This window comes from Mobula birostris, chromosome 26 (assembly GCF_030028105.1).
Source record: "Mobula birostris isolate sMobBir1 chromosome 26, sMobBir1.hap1, whole genome shotgun sequence".
NCBI lineage: Eukaryota > Metazoa > Chordata > Chondrichthyes > Myliobatiformes > Myliobatidae > Mobula > Mobula birostris.
The window spans coordinates 33,661,539-33,679,097 of NC_092395.1; the positions used below are offsets into that span (position 1 = coordinate 33,661,539).

At 44.8% G+C, this 17,559-nt stretch overlaps 1 protein-coding gene across 1 annotated transcript in view; it reads right to left on the reverse strand.

Moving 5' to 3' along the window:
- The window catches only part of cnn2 (calponin 2), a 33,630-nt gene extending 16,712 nt beyond the window's left edge, over positions 1 to 16,918 (reverse strand). Inside the window, exon 1 of the mRNA XM_072244029.1 lies at positions 16,755 to 16,918. Coding sequence (XP_072100130.1) covers positions 16,755 to 16,823 — 69 coding nt within the window. The 5' untranslated portion in view covers positions 16,824 to 16,918. The remainder of the gene's footprint in view (positions 1 to 16,754) is intronic.
- Between the last annotated feature and the right edge of the window lie 641 nt (positions 16,919 to 17,559).

Here is a 17,559-nt window from a genome sequence, read left to right on the forward strand (position 1 = left end):
GATAAAGACCAAATATGTGCAGATGAATTACTTTAAATTGGTACCATGCTCGGCACAAAAATTGTTAGCTGAAGGGCCTGTTACTGTGTTCTATGACAGCTCTCGGCCCTGGATGCAACAGATGTGAGCACTGAGACGGATGTCATGTCAAAAAAATTCCAACCAGGGGATTCTTTTGCATGTCCATGCCACTTCCCAAATCCAACGAGGATATCCGCAAGGACAAAAGCAAGTACATGGAAACACCATTGCCTGCAGACCACACCCAAAGTCGCAGAACACTTTCCTCTGTGATATTGTAGGAATCTTTTCACCATCCAAGCTGCATTGTTCAATATGATTATTCAGTATCACCTTTGTAGAATGAAGAAACAGCTAACAAGTTTGACTGACTAATGATACCCATTTCCCAAAGGTAAATTTAAGGGGCCGTCCCTCTTTAGAGTGAGAAGATATGTGGTATTGATTAGATAAAAATAAATTACTTGTTCTGTATTTGTGAAGGACCTGAAATCCCTGTTGGTTGACTCTTTCTATACCAGATATTGAGCTGGCTGTCAAGGTCTGAGGGGCCACATGAAGACAGGTGCTTGCGTTAGATTCTGAGGGGCCTGTGACTCAAGCCTCAAGCAGGAACACAAGTTCTTAGAGGGGAAATTTTAAAGTAATTGAATGGATGTTGATGCTGAATGCCGCATTCTGGAGAGATTTAGACAAAGCAAAACTTGGCAGCTGTTGAAAGCTTGTTCTGCAAAACAAAGCAGAAGGAAATGAAAAAACGGAGGGAAATAATCCAAATGCAAGTGAAATGAGCAATTCTCCCAGCCTTCACCAAACCCCTTATAGATACTGTGGATCTTACACTTGCAAGGGAAAGAATATGCACCTATTACACGTGGATGGAGATTATTAAAAGCTGCAGTGCTTTCTCAAATGGGTAAGATATCAATCTCACCGAGAGGTGGGCAAGGGTTTGAAATCCTCTGGCCTACACATTGTGCTGTCCCTATGCTTCGTGTAAATTCAACACAAAAAAAAATTCATTTGAATTTGAAATGAACCACCCTTCAGTTTAAGTGCAATCTGATTTTTATCAGTCAAGAGACAGATTATTTCATATGCAAATTTCCCTAGTGTAAAGTGAAACGCCTGGAGGGAGATTCTGTATCTTAAAAATTACATTTTAAAAATCAAATGCAGGATGCTGCTGACTCTTGTAAATCAAGATCATAGAACATAGAAAACCTACAGCACAATACAGGCCCTTCGGCCCACAATGCTGTGCTGAACATGTTCTTACCTTAGAAATTACCTAGGGTTATCCATAGCCCACTATTTTTCTAAGCTCCATGTACCTATCCAGGAGTCTCTTAAAAGACCCTATTGTATCTGCCTCCACCACCGTTGCTGACGGTCTATTCCACACACTCACCACTCTCTGCGTAAAAAACTTACCCGACATATCCTCTGTACCTACTTCCAAGCACCTTAAAACTGTGCCCTCTTGTGTTAGCCATTTCCACACTGGGAAAAAACCTCTGACCATCCACGCGATCAATGCCTCTCATCATCTTATGGTTGGTCGGTTTGGTTGTTCATCCATCGTTGTCAATGAAGACCTCGACACCATTATGATGATGGTCTCAACATCTTATACACCTTTATCGGATCACCTCTCATCCTCCATCACTCCGAGGAGAAAAGGCCAAGTTCACTCAACCTATTCTCATAAGGCATGCTCCCCAATCCAGGCAACATCCTTGTAAATCTCCTCGGCACCTTTTATACAGTTACCACATCCTTCTTGTAGTGAGGCGACCAGAATTGAGCACAGTACTCCAAGTGGGGTCTGACCAGGGTCCTATATAGCTGTATCATGCTGAAGAGTAAACAGAAGCTTGGGTTAAGAGCCTGTCGATTTCAAAAGGTAGAGAAAAAAGGGTCAAGGAATTACAGATAAGAAGGAATGAATTGAGAGTGGGAAAAAAAAACATGTGACAAACTTCAACTTCGAAACTGTGAGGTGGGTGGGTTTGGAGGCTGTGGTAGGAGTGCGTTGACATTTGGCAGGAAATTGTAGTTGGACAGGGTCTGGAACATGGTGCCTGTAACTTAGCAAAGTCAGATATGATGATGAATGTTGCCACAAAACTGAGGGCACGTCCATGTAATATGAGAGTAGCATTACCTCACCCATCTATCACACACAGCTCGCGTTGAATAGATCACCTGACATATTCTCCCTCCCTCCAGAAAGCATCTAGAAAACTCCTGTGTTTGACAATGAATAACTTTCACCATAGATAATTGTTTGGAGATTCACCAAAGAGCTTAAACTGCAAACACTACCCCATACTTGACAGTGATCCACACTGAACTAAAAACAGAACTTTGCTTAACATTATTCAAGCAGAAGCAAGAATTTCCCTGTGTTAAAGGAAATTTAGCACAGCTTTTGAAAAATGGAGAATGTCATGAATGTTTCCATTTTGTGATTAAGGCACCAGATATGATGAGCCAAGAGGGCCTGGGGTTAGCCATCAAATAACATGTTCAGCCACATTTACACCTAACAGAAGAATTCCCTAACACTGGGAAAGTACTGCTCCATCCCTAGAGTACAGAAAAAAGCCGAGGGAGATTTGAGAAAGAAATTCCCGGGGAACAAGACCCAAACATCTGAAGAAACTGCATCTAATGGTAGAACAATGGAAAATGGGGAAGATGTAGATTCCTGATTGTAGAAAGAACAAATTCTATCAGATTCCTGATCTTTACACCTTATTCAAGCAACAATTCCAGGTTTCAGGTGAAGGCACACTGGTGGCCAGAGAACTCAGACTGAGGCACATTACTCCAGTACAAAATCAACAACCTTTACTTCTCGGCTGACTGAAGACAGCTCCTCGGGAAAAGCTGCCTGAGCAAAAGAAAGGTGTTGAACCTCCACTGATCCATTCCACTACCTCTTTCATTCTTCAGCCCTTGTACCGTTTCCAAGTTTAAGTAATTCATTACTGCATTGAACATGCTGGGATCCTGGCCGGAACATATAGTTGAAAGGGAATTTACACTATGCAGTGACAACCAAAGCCCCTGGATCTCAAACCAATCTGAACGTTAGCCTCCACTGCACAATGAACAAGAGAATTTCCCTCCCTCCCTTCCTTCAGTACATTGTAGGTCTGAGCCATATGGAGCTGAGAAGCATAAAATATACCCAGTGTACTTTATTAGGTACCTCCTCTACCTTATAAAGTGGTCACTAAGTGTATATTCATGGCCCATCCACTTCAAGGTTTGACGTGTTGTGTGATCAGAGATGCTCTTCTGCACTCTGCTGTGGGAATACATGGTTATTTGAGTTACTGTCACCTTCCTGTCAGCTTGAACCAGTCTGGCCATTCTCCTCTAACCTCTCTCATTAACAAGGCTCACTGGATTTTTTTTGTAAACTGCAGAAACTGTTATGCAAGAAATCTCCAGAGACCAGCAGTTTCTGAAATATCAGACACACTGAATGGCACCATGAATTGTTCCACAGTCAAAGTCACTTGGATGATATTTCTTCTCCATTCAGATACTTGCTCTGAACTTCCAAACCACATCTGCATGCTTTTGTGCATTGAGTTGCACATGATTGGCTGATTAGATAGATGCATTAGTGAGGTGTACGGGTTTACCTAATAAATTGGCCACCGAGTGGAAAACGCTGCTATCAACCACAGGCTATGGTGGTAAAGTGGGTGTTTTTTTTTTAAAAAAAAAGGGCTTCTGATTCTAATCTAGGTTTAGTGGTTCCTAAAGGACCTATGTGAAGAAAATGGAAGGACAGGAGCAGGCTTGGTCATGTTCACTCCCAGTCTCTCTTCAAGTCAGTGATCCAGCTCTTACTGCCTGAGCTTATACAACCAATGTCTGCATAACCGCTGATTACTCACCCTGGAACTCTACCCACAGTGAGAATGAAAGAACACCCAAAAACAGACTACAAAGAATAGAACTGCTGATGCTGGAGATCCTAAAAAAAAAAGAAATTGCTAGAAACACTCAACAAATCTGTCAACATCTGTAGAGAAAGGACAGGTCAAAAATCCTTCGTCAATTCTCATTTCATATTTCCCAAAGAGAAGAAACCATTCAGATAATCAAATCTGTCAGAGCAATCCCATTTCCTACTTATTTCCCAGTCCCCCTCTCCCTCTCTCTTGCCCAACAACTCCACACCAATTTTCCTTTAATCTGTCTACACTAGGAACAATTTATAAAGTTGAGCCTGCACATCTTTGAGAAGGGGAAGGCAACTGGAAAATCTGAGGGGAAAGCCACGCTGTCACTGGAGAATTTGAAAAATTCCACATCCAGGGTACCCAAGACCAGGACTGAACTACATTCCCAGCTGCCAAGGTGTCAATGAAGGGCCTTCAGTTTGAAATGTTGACTTCTTTCCTTTCCATTGATGTTGCCTAATTTATTTTGAGATACAGCAGGTAACAGGCCCTTTGGCCCGAGAAGCCACACTGGCCTCCAACCCATCTGCCATAAACTATGACTTTCCCCCAGTTCCTAACAAATCCCTGTTCGCAGTCACACTCAATATTTGCTACTAGGCATGGAATATCGTTTATAAACCAAAATTTGTGATTCTTTTTACCAAAATATACTTTATTCAAAAATAAAATTATGTACAATAAACCATTCAATGTCTGTCAATCCTTTACAGATGTTTCCATTATGGTCTATACATTTCCCCACTTTTAGCCACCCATGTGGCACTCTGTTGTTTCACCTTTCCACAACATTGTTGAGGGGTATACTCCCCACCACCCGCCCCCTTCCACTCCCGCGGGAGAAGAACCCTAAACTGTGGTCCTTCCCCACCAGGCCTTTGCGGTGGCTGCACCAAGTTTGAATGCGTCCCTCAGCAGGTACTCCTGCAGCCGAGAATGTGCCAGTCGGCAGCATTCTCCCACGGACATCTCCATGTGCTGGTAGATCATCGTTTCGGGCCGACCAAAGAGCGTCTTTCACCGAGTTGATGATCTGCCAGCAGCACACGATGTTGGTCTCTGTGTCTGTCCCCGGGAGCAGCCCGTAGATCAGAGAGTCCTCTGTTACACAGCTGCTGGGGATGAAACGTGACACTAGCCCGTCCATCCTCCTCCACACCCTCTTTGCGAACTGACACTGTGCAAAGAGGTGGGTCACAGACTCCTCCTCACTGCAGTCCTCCCGTGGACAGTGGGGTGTGGAGATGACGTCCCGGGCGTACAGGAGGGACCTGACTGGGAGAGCCCCTCTCACCGCCAGCCAGGCAAGGTCTTGGTGCCTGTTGGTGAGATCTGGTGATGAGGCATTTTGCCAGATGAACTGGACGGTCTGCTCGGGGAACCACCCCGCTGTGTCCACCACGTCCTTCTCCTGTAGTGCCTGCAGGACATTACGTGCTGACCACTGCCTGATGGCCCTGTGGTCAAAGCCGTTGTCCTGGAAGAACTTGTCTACGAAGGACAGGTATGGCGGCAACGACCAGCTGACTGGGGCGTTGCGCGGTAGTGGGGCCAGACTCATCTTTCGTAGCCAGGGTGACAGGTAGAACCTGGGCACATAGTGGTACTTGGTGCCCACATATCTGGGTTCTACACTCAACCTGATGCAGCCACACACGAAGCTGGCCATCAGGGTGAGGGCGACTTTGGGGACATTCTTGACCCCATTGTCCAGGGACTTGTGCATGACGGTCTGTCTGACCCGCTCCATCTTGGATCCCCAGACGAATCTGAAGACAGCTCGGGTGATTTCCGAGCTGTAGGAGTGGGGGGACGGGCCACACCTGCGCCAAGTACAGCAGCCCTGAGAGCACCTCACACCTGATGACCAGGTTCTTGCCCATTATCGATATGGAGCGCCCTCCCCACAGTCCCAGTTTCTGTTTCACCTTGGCAGTCCGCTCCCGCCAGTTCTTGTTGCACGCCTCGGCCCCTCCGAACCAGATCCCCAACACCTTCACGTGGTCAGACCTGATGGTGAAGGGGACACTGGATCGGTCGGGCCAGTTGCCGAAGAGCATGGCTTCACTCTTCGTGCGGTTGACCCTGGCCCCCGACGCTGGCTCAAACTGTTCACAGATGCTAATCAGCCTGTGAACTGACCTCGGATCAGAGCAGAAGATGGTGAAATCGTTGATGTACAGGGAGGTTTTCACTTGGGTCCCTCTGCTGCCTGGCAGCGTCACCCCTCTTATGCCCTCATCCCTCCTGATGGCTTCCGCAAAGGGTTCAATGCAGCAGACAAACAAGACAGGGGAGAGGGGGCAGCCCTGCCTGACTCCCAGACCTGATGGGGAAGCTGTCTGTTTCCCACCCATTGACTTGGACTGCACTACGGATGTCTGTGTAGAGCAGTCTGATCCAATTCCAAATTCCCTCCCCAAATCCCATTTTGGAGAGCACGTCCACCATGTACGTATGCAATATCCTGTCGAAGGCTTTCTCCTGGTCCAAGCTGACCAGGCAGGTGTTCACCCCCCTGCCCTGCACGTTGGCGATGGTGTCCCTCAGCAGCGCGAGGCTGTCTGAGATCTTCCTCCCCGATACAGCACAGGCCTGGTCCGGGTGGATCACCTGTCCCAGAGCAGACTTGACTCTGTTGGCGATAGCCTTGGACAGGACCATGTAGTCCACATTCAGGAGAGAGATGGGCCTCCAATTCCTAATGTCCTCCCTTTCCCCCTTCTGCTTGTAGATGAGGGTGATGATGCCCTTCCTCATGGATTCTGACATGCTGCTGGCCAGAAGCATAGCGTTGTACACTTCCAGCAGGTCAGGGCCCATCCAGTTCCACAGAGCCGAGTACAACTCAGCCAGTAAGCCGTCACCTCCGGGAGTCGGATGGAACCTGTCAGCTTGTCCAGGGTCAGTGGCTGATCCAGACTCTCCCACTTGCCGTCGTCTAAGACCTGCGTGATAGGCGACAGGAAGTTGCAGGAGGCTGTGGATTCTGTAGCCTTTTCATCGTACAGACCGGCACAGAAGGACCTGCAGATCCTCAGTATGTCTGTCTGCGAGGACACGACTGAGCTGTCCTCTTCCTTAAGGTTGTGGATCACAGAGCTCCTCCTGTGCACCTTCTGGAAGGAGAAGCGTGAGCATGTCTCGTCCTGCTCCACGGTTTGGACCCTTGATCTTGGAGGATTCGGCGGCGAGTTTCTGGGCTTACCGGCGCTTCACCTCCCGCAATTCCTCCCTGACATCCACCCCCTTCGACTGCAGAAGGAGAAGCTGCGGCCACCCTGTCTGGAGTTTACGCAGTTCCCTCTGCTCCTGCCTTGCTTTCTGGATACCCTTGCAAATGAAGAACCTCTTGATGTTCTCCTTGGTGGCTTCCCACCAGTGAACAGGGGAATCAAAGAAGGCTTTCAAGGTTCTCCAACCTGCGTACTCCCTTTCTAATTCCTCAATGTTCTCTGGGGTCAGCAGCTTTACATTAAGCTTCCACATCCCCCACCTGCCTTCCGGTCCTCCCGTAAGTGACAGGTGGCTCGCAGAAGGCAGTGGTCAGAGAAGAACACCAGCGTGACGTCGGTGGAGCTGACCGTGAGGGACTCTGAGAGGAAGAGGAAGTCGATCTGGGAGCAGGCTGAGCCATCCCATCATGTCCAGGTGGCTTGTGGCTGTGCTCCACCTGTGGGGGTGCCAAAGGCATCGCGCAGCTTGGCTGCCTTCACCGTTTCCATCAGGAGTCTGGAGGTACCGTCAGCCTGCAGTCGGCACCGCCGGATCGTCCAGCCGCGTCAATGGTGCAGTTGAAGTCTCCGGGATAATGCTGGTACATACACACCCAGCACCAAACCATTGGAAAAGTTATATTCATTGTCATTAGGACCACTCACCATAGCTCACTTCTCGAATACAATAGCTAAGCAAGTTTTTCATTGCACCTGTGCATACGATGATCAATACAACTTTAATTTTGAGCTTGTTGTCCTGGGGAGGGAACATCCTAGGGGATGCAATATGTTTGAATTTTATTTCCTACAATGTAAACTAATGCTTTTTTGCATGTTATTAAAAGCTGGCTTTTGTCTCTGAGGGGAGGATTTGCTACTTGGGAGCCAACATGGACCACCGCCTGTGTTGTAGTTAGCCCAGGCAACACAATTGTGTGGCGTAGCAGAGGAAATAAAAGATCAAAATTACTCACGTCTCATTACAACTTAGAGGGTATCCCAAGGCACCACATAATCAATTGAGTACCTTTGAAGTTTAGTCACTAAAGTAGAAAATGCAGCATCCATCACATGCACAGGAGTTACACAATGCGCTATGAGATAACGATCAGATGTTTATTTAACAAGGTTGGCTGAGGATAACTATCAGCCAGAGTACAGGGTGGGGGGGGCAGACCCACCCATTAGGACAGGCTGGGCCTTGCCTATTGTCTCCTTATAATGTAACATTCCTTCAGTGAACTGGAATGCAACTCAAACCTACAGTCTTCTGACTGGAGGAAGTATGTGTTGTGACAGGCTGATGTCAGTTAGGAACACCTACCTACACAATGCAGGCTGAGGAAACTACACAGCAAGACAAAAGCAGGAAATGCTCCCTTCATAGCCAATATGTCTGCTCTCTACGGACTTGGCTGCAGGTCTGCTGGTACAGAGTGTGCTGGTAGAGGTAGCAAAGGGGCAGAGAGGGGGCTGTAGGTGCTAAAATTAACCTCGGTGTCACAGAAATGAGAAATCACGAAAGGAAAAACGGCCTTTTGTAGTAGAGTTTAAAAACGCAAACACGAGGAAATCTGCAGATGCTGGAAATTCAAGCAACACACACAAAATGCTGGTGGAACGCAGCAGGCCAGGCAGCATCCATAGGAAAATGCACAGTTGACGTTTTGGGCCGAGACCCTTCGTCAGGACTAACTGAAAGAAGAGATAGTAAGAGATTTGAGAGGGGAAGGGGGAGGGGGAAGATCTGAAATGACTTTCAAATCTCTTACTATCTTTTCTTTCAGTTAGTCCTGACGAAGGATCTCGGCCCGAAACCTCTTCCTATAGATGCTGCCTGGTTTGCTGCGTTCCACCAGCATTTTGTGTGTGTTGTTTTGTAGTAGAGTGCCCATTCAAGAGCATTATTCAAGAAGTCTTTCTGGAAGGATATTGCAATTGGGGTGATGGCGATGTGGTGGAATTACCGGTCACAATTCATTGCTGGAATCATGATGTCCTTTACCTGATAATACCTATTGGTCAGATACTTTCAGAAAGCTGCTGTAAGGTGAAGAGTTAGTCTACTTGCCAGTTGAAAGCCGTTCCCACCATGCCAGTTATTGATCGGCCCATTTGTGGGATGCAGCAGATCTTTCTCATTGGCTGCTTTGCACGCCATGGCAAGGTGTTCAGTTCCGGGCCATTCAGGGGTATAAGAATAACATGTGCAAGAGACTTCCTCCTTTTCCTTTGTCTCCTGGGGTCACAACCAGTGCTGAAGAACCGTTGGGGAAGTGCTGCAGATAAAGGAGGGCCCACGTGAACACTTAGCTAAGTATCTGTGGAATAGTTAATTTTGTAGTTGTGCAAATTGGGGAGACTTAATGAAGTACCTGTTGAGTTCGAAGTGTCGCTGAAAGTTTAGTGTCATCGATGTTGTGACTTAGGGTGTCATAGGTGAGTTCTTGACTTAGATGTTTGGTTGAATGTTTTACTGTTTGTCTGTAAATAAGTGGTTAATGAGCTTACTCATAATCAGTGTCTTCTGTCCCACTTACCAAACCCGTGAACCTGCTTCCCCTTAACAGCTACTAAACACCAAATCATTTCCAGTAAGAAGTCAGCACTCAGGAAGCTTGCATTTCCTATTAGTGTCAACTCCAGAGACTATCTGTAAGGTATGATGACAAAATGGAGGATGCGCAGCAGCACTGACTAGATCAGATGCAGACACTTGCATGCAGCCTCGAACAGTGCAGACTCACATCGTGTGAGAAGCAAGTCAAACTTGGCCAACTGGTCAAGCTAACATACAAGGAAGTTTCGGTAAAAGAAAATATTCAAATGAGACATAGGTTATTGCTCTCAAAATGAAAAGAAGGGTAAAAATCACCTCTGCTCAAGTGTCAGACACTAAAAACACAAATTTGAACTGAACTTGCTGTAAATCTGATATAAAAACAAAATGCAAGAAACATTCTGTAGGTCAGGCATCTGTGCAAGCAGGAACAGTTAACTTTTCAGAACAAAAAGACCTGACAGAGTCTTTGAACTGACATTGATCCTGTTTCACTTTCCAGCATTTTCTATTTTTGTTTCAGAATTTCTAACAGTTCCTGGGTGATTTTTTAAAAAAAGTCCCCACAATTTACAGGCAATGCGGACAACCATTTCTGCAGAGAGATCAGGAACAAAGTGCACTCCTTCAAAAATTCATTTGGCAGTATAGTGAAAATGAATCTCCCTGCATATGCTTCAAATCCCACCAACTTTTTGTCCTGTAGTCTCCTGAAGGATGTACCTCTTGAAGGGTTTAAAAGTTCAACTAGCAGGGGTTGAACTCTGCAAAAGGGCAGAAAGGTCAGTGTGGGGGGGGTGGTTATCAATGGAAATGCGTCTGGCTATCATGAGATCTCCTCTCTCGTCTTCCAGCCCAGAAGGAGGGCCTCAGCCCAAATGACTGACTGCCCATGTCCCTCCACTAATGCTGCCTGACCCACTGGGTTTCACCTGCAGCTCATTTTTCAGCAGTTGTAGTCCCCACTTCTGCAGTACTGCAATGCGCATTTGCTGTCAGGGTCCGGAGGGAAATGTACATGTAAACACACAGTTTACTAACGAAGGATAAAAATAATGAATGGCTATTTCGTTGCAAGCCCGGATCAGCAGAGGAAAGGCTGAGAAGACCTGCTCTCGAGTCACTGGAGAAATCAGTTAAAGCAGGAGTAGCCCATTCACTCCTTGGCTGTCTTTACCCACAACTTAACCCCGTGCCCAAAAGTCACAGTAATTAAAAATTATTGATCTCCTTTCAGAATATACTGAATGATTAGACCATCACAACCCCCCCGACAAGCTTCTGAGTGAGGAAGTTAGCTCTCATCTCTGTCCCCAACAGTAAGCTTTTAATTTTGAGACAGGGACCCTTGATTCTAGATACCCTAGCCATAGGAAGGGTGTGGTAGCAATAGAAAGAGTGCAGAAGAGATTCACCGGGATGTTGGAACGAAGGCCTGTCATTATGAAGGGATATTGGACAGACTGGGTTTATTCTCATTGGAACATGAGAAGTACAGGAGTGACCTTATAGAGCTTTTTAACATTATGAGGGGCATCAATACGATAAATATTGTCTTCTGCCCCGGGGCAGGGAAGTCAAGAGCAAGGGGCTTAAGCTGAGAGAGGAGACATTTAAAGGACTTCTGAGGGTGCAGTTTCTCTCCTCCCCACCCAAACCCCGACACACAGGGTGGTACATATCTTTGGAAATTTTTCCCAGATGGGAGTGGACGCTCAGTCACTGAACACGTTCAAGGCTGTTTTTGATAGATTTCTGAGCAGTGAGGAGTTTAGTAATAGGTGGGAGAAGTACTTGTCGAGGATCAGCTGTAATACTGAAGCCACAACAAGCTTGAGTGAGTTTCTACTTCCACTTCATGCAAGTAGCATCAGGTTGTAAGCTGAATGGCTATTATCCTTCTTCATGGAAGAACTGGGCTTGATTTTAATTCAGGATTACTGAGTAATTTGAGATCAGTTAACAGTTTAGAGCAGAAGATGGCACTGGTGGAGCACAGCGATGGCAGCAATCACAACTATGAACTATGTTACTACTCACACTTTTTCTAGAAAATGATCACTGCAATCAATAGCCTGTAACTTCTTTTTTGGAGTGGAGCTTTTGAACTGCCTGCATGATGTGGCATTTTTGCAGCGTGAACTGAGGTTTTGAAGGGATGGCGTGTATGGTCCGAATCGAGGTGGCGGGATACGAGAGCAGGGAAATGAGCCAACGTTAGGGCATTGCAGGAGTGGACTTGGAGATGATTCAAGATGGCAGAAGTGAGGCAAAACATAGTTGAGCCAGCAAGGCCTGCGCCCAAGAGTGAGGAACAGCCTGCTGTTTGACCGATTTAAGCCCCAGGCCTGATCCGAAGGGTTGGGTTCGGGCCAAATTGAGCTGGCGAGGCCCAGGCCCGAGAGTGCATCGAAGTGCCGGGCTCGGGTCCGAGAGCGAAGAATGAACTGAGGTTTCCAAGTTAAGCACTGGGCCAGATTGAAAAGGTCAGAGTGTTGGGGCAGGACGCAAAGAACGAGCTGGTGTTCAGCTCGCTGCTCCGCAAGGTTAACACATCTCTGTGCTGATCTGAGGCAACTAACAGGCTCCTGGATCAACTGTGACTACCTTCCTAGCTGTGGACACACTTCTGTGAATTCCAGTTCTGAATGTTATTTGCCCACTTTTATTGTTTGCATGATTCGTTTCTCCCTGCCCATTGGGCGTCTGACGGACTTCCTTTGTCTTAAGTGGGTGCTATGGGGTTTCTTTGTTTTGCGGCTGCTAGTAAGGAGACAAATCTGAAGGTTGTATATAGTATATACATGGATAATAAACGTACTTTGAGCTTTTGGAACATGACTTCTGAATTCACCAAAACAAGATATTGAGGGAAGTTAGCACAAGCATAGATGGGCATTGTTGAGCCTACTGATTGAAGCATGGTGCCAGAGGGGAACACGACAAACAGGCCCCACAACATGCACCTTGGTGATCCTGGGCAGATGTGTCACTGAGCAATAATATTAAAGCACCAATGTAAATTCACGCTCTCTGCACCTTTCACCATTAGTAGTTTACACAAGCCTGTTGTAGATATAACATAGAGGTGTGGCAGTCAGAGTTTGTGGTAATGTTTCTAGTTTCTGAACTCCCAATCACCTAGGGCTATGCCAGTTTCCTGAAGACTGATGCAAACAACTCTGGGGAAAATTCACAAGGAGTTTAAAAATTTTATTCATTTTTGATTGGTAGTTTAGTCTATTAGCTATATAGAAAACAAATGGAAAATCAAATTGTCAGGTAAAAATAAGATTGAGATTGGATTGTTTTTGTGACAAAATCTCCAGAAATATTTGAAACCAAAACTGGCAATTTCAGCCGACCACAAAGCCAGATGAATTTAGAAGTCAGAGTCTATGGGATTTCAACGGAAAAGCATCTGCATTATATAGCTGGGTCATTCGAGTCAAATTTCCTGCACATTCTCGAATTTCATCATAAACCCTTGTCACTGCTGGGATCTGCAAGTTATTTCCTGTTTATGAAATGATAGCAATGAATTATATTAATTTATAAAAGGGGAAGTTTTCAGAACTTATTCTTTTCAAGTGCACAAACTTCTTGAAGCAATGAAACAAAATAAAGTAGAATTCACCTCTACAGTAAGAGTTTGAGAAGTCATGATTAACTTCTGTATTTTTAAGACTATAATTTAAGAATTATGTACAATAATTTAGAAGCTCAAGTGATTGTGCAAAATTTCGCAAGGATGGTAACAGGATATAATCATCACTAAAGTGTACTCAAATTCTTCTCTAAAAAGAAAAAAAAAGTTATGTGTATTAGTTCAAGAAAGAGTAGATTATCTGCTTGGTGATGTTAACTGAGGGATAAGTATTACACACATGCCCAGCATTGACCCAGTACAGGTATTTCTTCCCAATCTAAAACATAAACAATTCCTTTCCCCACACAGATGAGGCTGGGTCCACTGAATATCTCCAGCAGATTGTCTGTTGCTTCAGATATGTGCTGAAAGGAAAACTGCAGCTTTAAAAATGGATTACTGCCGGACTGGGTTTAGAATGAGACATGGGCAGGGCCATAAAAAAGGGGGGCCTATGTTTGCCATACATTGCACAATGCATTTCAACATCCTGCCCATTAAGGAAAATGGTCTGCTAATTCAGCTCCATGGTTTTTCCAGCAGTAAAACTCCACTGACGTAATTTCAAATGGCCTTTCAAAATAAACAATGTTAGCTCTAAAAGGTAGTTAGTTCCCTCATGTAATGCTACTGTTTTAGGTGTGGAATTTCCTGCATTAATAAGACCTCTCTTCTCAGCTCCAACTTCAGGAAGTAACTTTTGCAAAGTCCCACAATAGAACCATTACTCCTTCAGCCGTTGGAGACTGTTAGGCAAGGAATGAGTGTATGCTGTAATGATGGGAAGAGGATGGCAGAGGAACTTGTCCAAGCTTCCGAAGAACCTTCCCACTCAAAAGTACACCCTGCCAGGAAGGTGTCAGTAAAGAAATGAGAGGTCTCTCTATTAAAAATAGAACCCTGGGAAGCTCCACTGCAGCTGGATCCAGATGCAAACACAAAAGCTGCACTAATCAAAAATAGGTTCCCCCTTTTGCAAACAGAGCTTATCTTGACTTCTATGGTGCAGCAGAGTGCAGGAAACTATCACACATGGCATGTGTTAGCAGAGACAGACCACAGGGATACCATGAAAAGGTTTCTGAAAGAGAGGGTGATCGCAGCTTCCACAAAAAAGAACTAGAGAGCAAAAAAACACACTAGTAGCTACACACTGCTGAGGAGCAGATTTTATCAGATGCCTCCGCAGTTTTTTTTTCTGTTAGATACTTATTTCTAATCTGACAAATGTAGACCTATTTCTTTTTCTGTGGGAATTCTTCCGATGTTTCTGACTGCAATTTCAGGGGAAGCAGCTGAAAACTCCTGGGGATCTGGTGGCTGGAATGCTAGTGTGGATCAGTCTCACTTGACTTTGTTTGTCAGAGTTTTGGAGCAGCCTGAAGCAGCTGACAGTCCGACTCATCAGACAGAATTCAGTTTGATCCTTCTGCATTGTGAAAAATGCCATTCTGTCAGAACACAGGTCTGACTCAGACCAAAGTGTTGAAAATCTCACCAGAGACGAGCTGTGGACACCTGCTGATATCATATGAGCAAACTGGAAGCTGGATTAACAGCACTCAGATGCACAATCTTTTTCAACCCAATCACCCCAGAAAAAATCTATTCTGATAAACAAATATTAATAGAATTATGCTCAGGATCGGTTAATATCCATGAACTTTACTCTGTGCAATAAATTTCTGGGGGGAGCAAAGTATTTAAATAGCAGACAGAACCTAATAATGCAACATGGACATTATGTACTATATTTTTTGTTGATACCTCTCTCCATGTCCTTACCATCTGGCAGTTCAATCACTTACACAGTGCTCCCTTAGCCCAAACACCAAAATCACATTCAGATCTAATGTGACTTTTCTCCCCTACAACTACTTTTTCTACAGGTTCACAACAGAAAATCTGTACATGGAATCAGAAACGATGCATCAAAAATTGACCTACAAACAATTGCTTTAGGCACTAAGGAAGGCAGATCTAAAGGCTGCTGTTCATCATACCAGTAGAATATTACTAAATCCGTTCTGCATGTACAAGAATAGAATAAATTTAAAGTTGAGAATTTGCACCTCAGAACTGACTGCTGGATGTCAAGTGACCTAGTAGTGGAAGTTTTATAAGCAGGTCTAAAAACTAAATGCATTGATTGGTGACTATCACATTTGCACAATGTGGTAATATCTGTAGAACCTGCTATGTCAGTTCAGAGAAACTTGTGAAGTAGGGTAAAGAATCAAGATCACATCAAGTTCCTGCAGGTATAATGCTGAAAGCACCAATTATTTCTAGATTGCCAAGAATAAAATAAAGGTGAATGAAGGATATCTGAAGTAGAAACAGAACACCATGTTATCTCTAAAAGCCAGCACTAATTCTCTCCCTCCCAGGGTTGCCTTTGGACCTTGATTGAAAGAATTAGCAAGGCTGTAAACTGAGTGTTTGATCTGGGGGGGGGGGGGAAGAGTTGGCTATTTACAAAGCAGTTTGGTTCAGTCTTTGACATTTTCCCATCTTCCAGGTTTCCCGCCTTCACAAGTGAATTCAGAGGGCAAAATTCAGCATTGAACACACTGCAATAAGTCCAAACCTACTTTGGATTCGAGTCCTGGTCTAGTCTTCATCTCCTGTTGAAACAATGCTCAGAGAGTGCCTTTGGATGAAACACTTAACTGTGTTCCTGCCTGCCCCTCAAGTGATACCATCTCAGAGAGCACGGAAGTCTTTATGCCGGTGACCTTACACCTCAACCAGTACTATATGTGGTAAAATCAGAAATTAACCAAAAATAACAGACTAATTCTTGAACTTCCACAGTGCTACCAATTAATTCAGCACAAGGAGATAAAACTGCTTATATCAGAAAGTTTTTCCATGCAACAGCCACAGATAAAAACAAACACATTCACCCTATTATTCTCAGTTCCTCAAAAAAAACTTCAAAGAATTACTGAACTCCAGTGATGTATCGCTTCTAACAAAAGTTAATTTTTTTGAAGTCACCGCCCACCACACGTGGGAGAAGGATTCCCAACTGTTGGAGCGGGAGATACACTGACTCGGGAGTTAACTGCGGGTTTTGAGAACGATTTTTATAGAAGCAGAAGACAGACAGAATGACTTCAACTAATCTAGTCTCGCAGCAAGAAGCAAAGGCAACGCCTAGACCTGCTGGAAAAAAATGTCAGATGAACAGCTCATAAAAATAAAGCCACTTTATCAGTAAACCGAAACTTTGCTGAAACTCACACACACAAAGTTACTCAAGGTCAGAGTACAAAGCAGCAGCAACATGCTGAATAAAAAATTAAACTTACTCTGTTCTTGACTTCTGCTGTTAATCCGTACGAGGGTCCACTATTGAACTGTTTGCTGGAATGTGACATGTTGTGGCACTGTATTTACTGCACTGTACGCTGTATTCCGTGCAGAAGGAGATGAAATTTATAGGCTCCTTTTGATCAACTCCAGCCAAACCCCTTGCCCCGCCCGCCCAGTGCGCTCCTGCCTATATAAGGAGAGAACTTGACAAATTCCAGACTGCGCGCTCTCCCCTCCTCCAATTCGCAATCTCACCGAGAAAGCGGCAGGAAACTGACGTCAGGCACCCGCATCACCTTTTTGTTAAAAAAAAGCAAAATACGCAACGCTGGATCATTCAGGAAAGGAAGCGAAGTGTTGTCCGACCAACAGGGCAGGACAACTGCAGTAAAAATGTTGAAAAGCTATGCAACAAGTCTGTTTGATTCTTGCAGGGAAAGAAACTCTTAACCACAACAGATTCGTGGTTTAGGAACCCTGACAATTTACAACGGAATCAGAATTTGTGTTTAAGATTTAGAGGGTAGTGTTAGAATGGGTAGTGGCTGCTGAAAGATCATTTACGGATTCAAAGGCTGCTTTCTGCGCTGGATATTTTGAGATTCTGTGTTTTTATTAATGATATCAAACTTATTTTTTTTCAACAGATAAAATTTGTTTGAATGTAGACGTACTTATAAAAGCGTTTTCCACCGCACTTTTCTCGTGATCTATTCTGTTGAAAGGCCAGGTGTATCCCTTGGATCTTCGTGAAGTCCGGTGTGCTCAAGCACACCCTACAAGTCAAGTTTATTGTAAATT